This window comes from Asparagus officinalis, chromosome 4 (genome assembly GCF_001876935.1).
Source record: "Asparagus officinalis chromosome 4, Aspof.V1, whole genome shotgun sequence".
Taxonomy (NCBI): Eukaryota; Viridiplantae; Streptophyta; class Magnoliopsida; order Asparagales; family Asparagaceae; genus Asparagus; species Asparagus officinalis.
In genome coordinates, this window is record NC_033797.1 from 139,893,410 (window position 1) to 139,895,872 (window position 2,463).

At 37.6% G+C, this 2,463-nt stretch overlaps 1 protein-coding gene across 1 annotated transcript; it reads right to left on the reverse strand.

Annotated features, from left to right (window-relative positions):
* On the reverse strand, positions 543-1,918 carry LOC109836193. The gene is made up of 2 exons (XM_020404065.1): positions 926-1,918; positions 543-845 (listed from the first exon to the last, which is right to left on the reverse strand). The coding sequence occupies exons 1-2, from the start codon at positions 1,532-1,534 to the stop codon at positions 735-737; spliced, it is 720 nt and encodes a 239-aa protein (XP_020259654.1). The 5' UTR covers positions 1,535-1,918; the 3' UTR covers positions 543-734.

The following is a 2,463-nucleotide window of genomic DNA, read 5'->3' on the forward strand; positions in this document are numbered from 1 at the left end:
GATATTATCACTAATAGAAAAATGAGCATTGGCGACGGGGAAATCCGTCGCTAATGCAGCAAAATCCGTCACCAATACACTTTCGCGACGGGGCGGAGTCCGTCACCAATAATCCTGTCGCCAATAAACATTGGCGACGAGGAAATCCGTCGCCAATGATCATTGGCGACGGATAGGTATTGGCGACGAAAAACATTAGCGACGGGTTATAGCCCGTCGCCAATGTACATTGGCGACGGGCACTTCCCGTCGCCAATGTACATTGGTGACGGGTGTTGCCCGTCGCCAATGTATAACTCGTCGCCAATGTACATTGGCGACAGGTTATAGCCTGTCGCCAATGTATAAAGTGCTTGTCGCCAATGTACATAATCAGGTAAAAAAATTATTTCTGCATTGCAAAGCCCCCCAATCGGGAATGCGTACCTGTTACTACCATTATTCACAATATATTGAACAATACTCACAATATCACATTTATCGATTCGCATCCAACAATATTCACGTTCACCGATTCACATCCAACAATATTCACATTCACATCCAACAATATTAACATTTACATTCATCGATTCACATCCAACAATATTAACATTTAACAATTCACATATATACATAATCAGGAGGTCATAATATGTTCAACACAATCCAAAAGTCCACATAATCAGGAGGTCATAATATGTTCAACACAATCCAAAAGTCCACAAAAGTTACCAAAAAGTCTAAGTCACCACTCACTCATCATCATAGTCGTGGTCCCTATTGTCGTGATCTCTATCATCGGTGGCGGCTGCATCAAAATATCGTACCGTACTGCTGCTTCCTACGATGGTACCTCCTCTAGCCTAAAAAGAATGTAAATCAATATGAGAACATATTCCAAAATACTCATAATAAATACATATATATAATATGACATATATACCTCTCCACCACTTGCAGATGCATGCTCATCAAATGCCAACACCATAATATCCATGTATATAGACTGCGGAAGCAAGTCCTTTAAGAGTTGAGAATCGATGAGTCGCTGAACGACATCCCAAGTCGTTTGTGCACCACTTAACTCGTGCTTAATAGTGGGAAGAAAACTTAAAGCCAATGGAATTTTAACATTCTTCATCAAGTATTTTCCAATCTTACCCACGACATATGACGTGTCACCGTGTCGCGTCGAGGTCACAGATTGGCTGCTAGGCTTATTGGTGGTAACATCGTTGAACATTGTGTGCGTATCGTCTATATTTCTATCATCTAATTCAATATCTTCACCTTCTCCGTGAAAACTCCAATATTTATAATTTTCATCAAATCCCCATCTTTCTAGGTGTCTTCGTATAGCAACTCTATCCACCAGACCTCTATTCCTACACTTACTGCATGGACAACACAACAAATCGTTCTCTATCTTCCTCTGATTAGCATATGCATATTCAAGGAATGCTTCCCATCCGTCTCGATATCGAGTATCACCTTTCGCTCTTCTTTTCAATATAGGAATATCAATCCATGACTTATCAGGAACTTCTCTCATCTGTATAAAAGGAAAACTTATTAATTAATTTAATATCTCTTAAATCGTCATAAGTTTAATAGTCTTTATTTTAGTTGATTGAACAAATAATCAAACGAATTAAATTAATCTTCTATAATGGCCATTGTTGTACCAAATAAAAGCTAACACTCTATGATAAGTAATAACATAGGTATCCGAGGAGTAATCTTCCAATTGATAACCTTACGATGCAGTGATGTGACAATGGTATCAGAGATTCTACTCTGATATCCTTTTTTATGTAGCCTATAGACAGTTAAGATGTGGTATCTCTATGTAATATTAGAGTCATGGTAGAAACCTCATTCTGTGTACACTGATGAACTAGCACGTGATTATAGAGACAGAGAGTTACTAGTTGGAGAAAATCTACATTCTGTGTACACTGATGAACTAGCACGTGATTATAGAGACAGAGAGTTACTAGTTGGAGAAAATCTATTAGTACTTTTTTCCATGTTTTCTTTATAGGAAAATTATATGTCCAACATAGTAGATACTTGGATTCATTGCCTACTTTTTTCCATGTTTTCTTTATAGGAAAATTATATGTCCAACATAGTAGATACTTGGATTCATTGCCACCTCTTTTTCTTCTCTTGATAGTTACTTTAATCTTGGCCTGGCTTTGGGATTTCTCCTTTAGGTCACTTTCGAGTTTATGACAATAGACTACTTGCTTCGGCTGGATGTCTCCATCTTGTTGTTGTGCTAGTAAATTCTCAAGTTTTCTTTCGGGAGTCCATCTCTGACACATGAAATGTATATATAAATATCTACTTTATTTTTGTTTGATGGAAGTAAATATTGCAAATTTGTCACTTACAGAGCAACTTTTTCGACCTGCTTCACCTGAAATATTGATTTTTCATGTGACCCATTTTAATTCTTTGCTCAATGCACAAGCC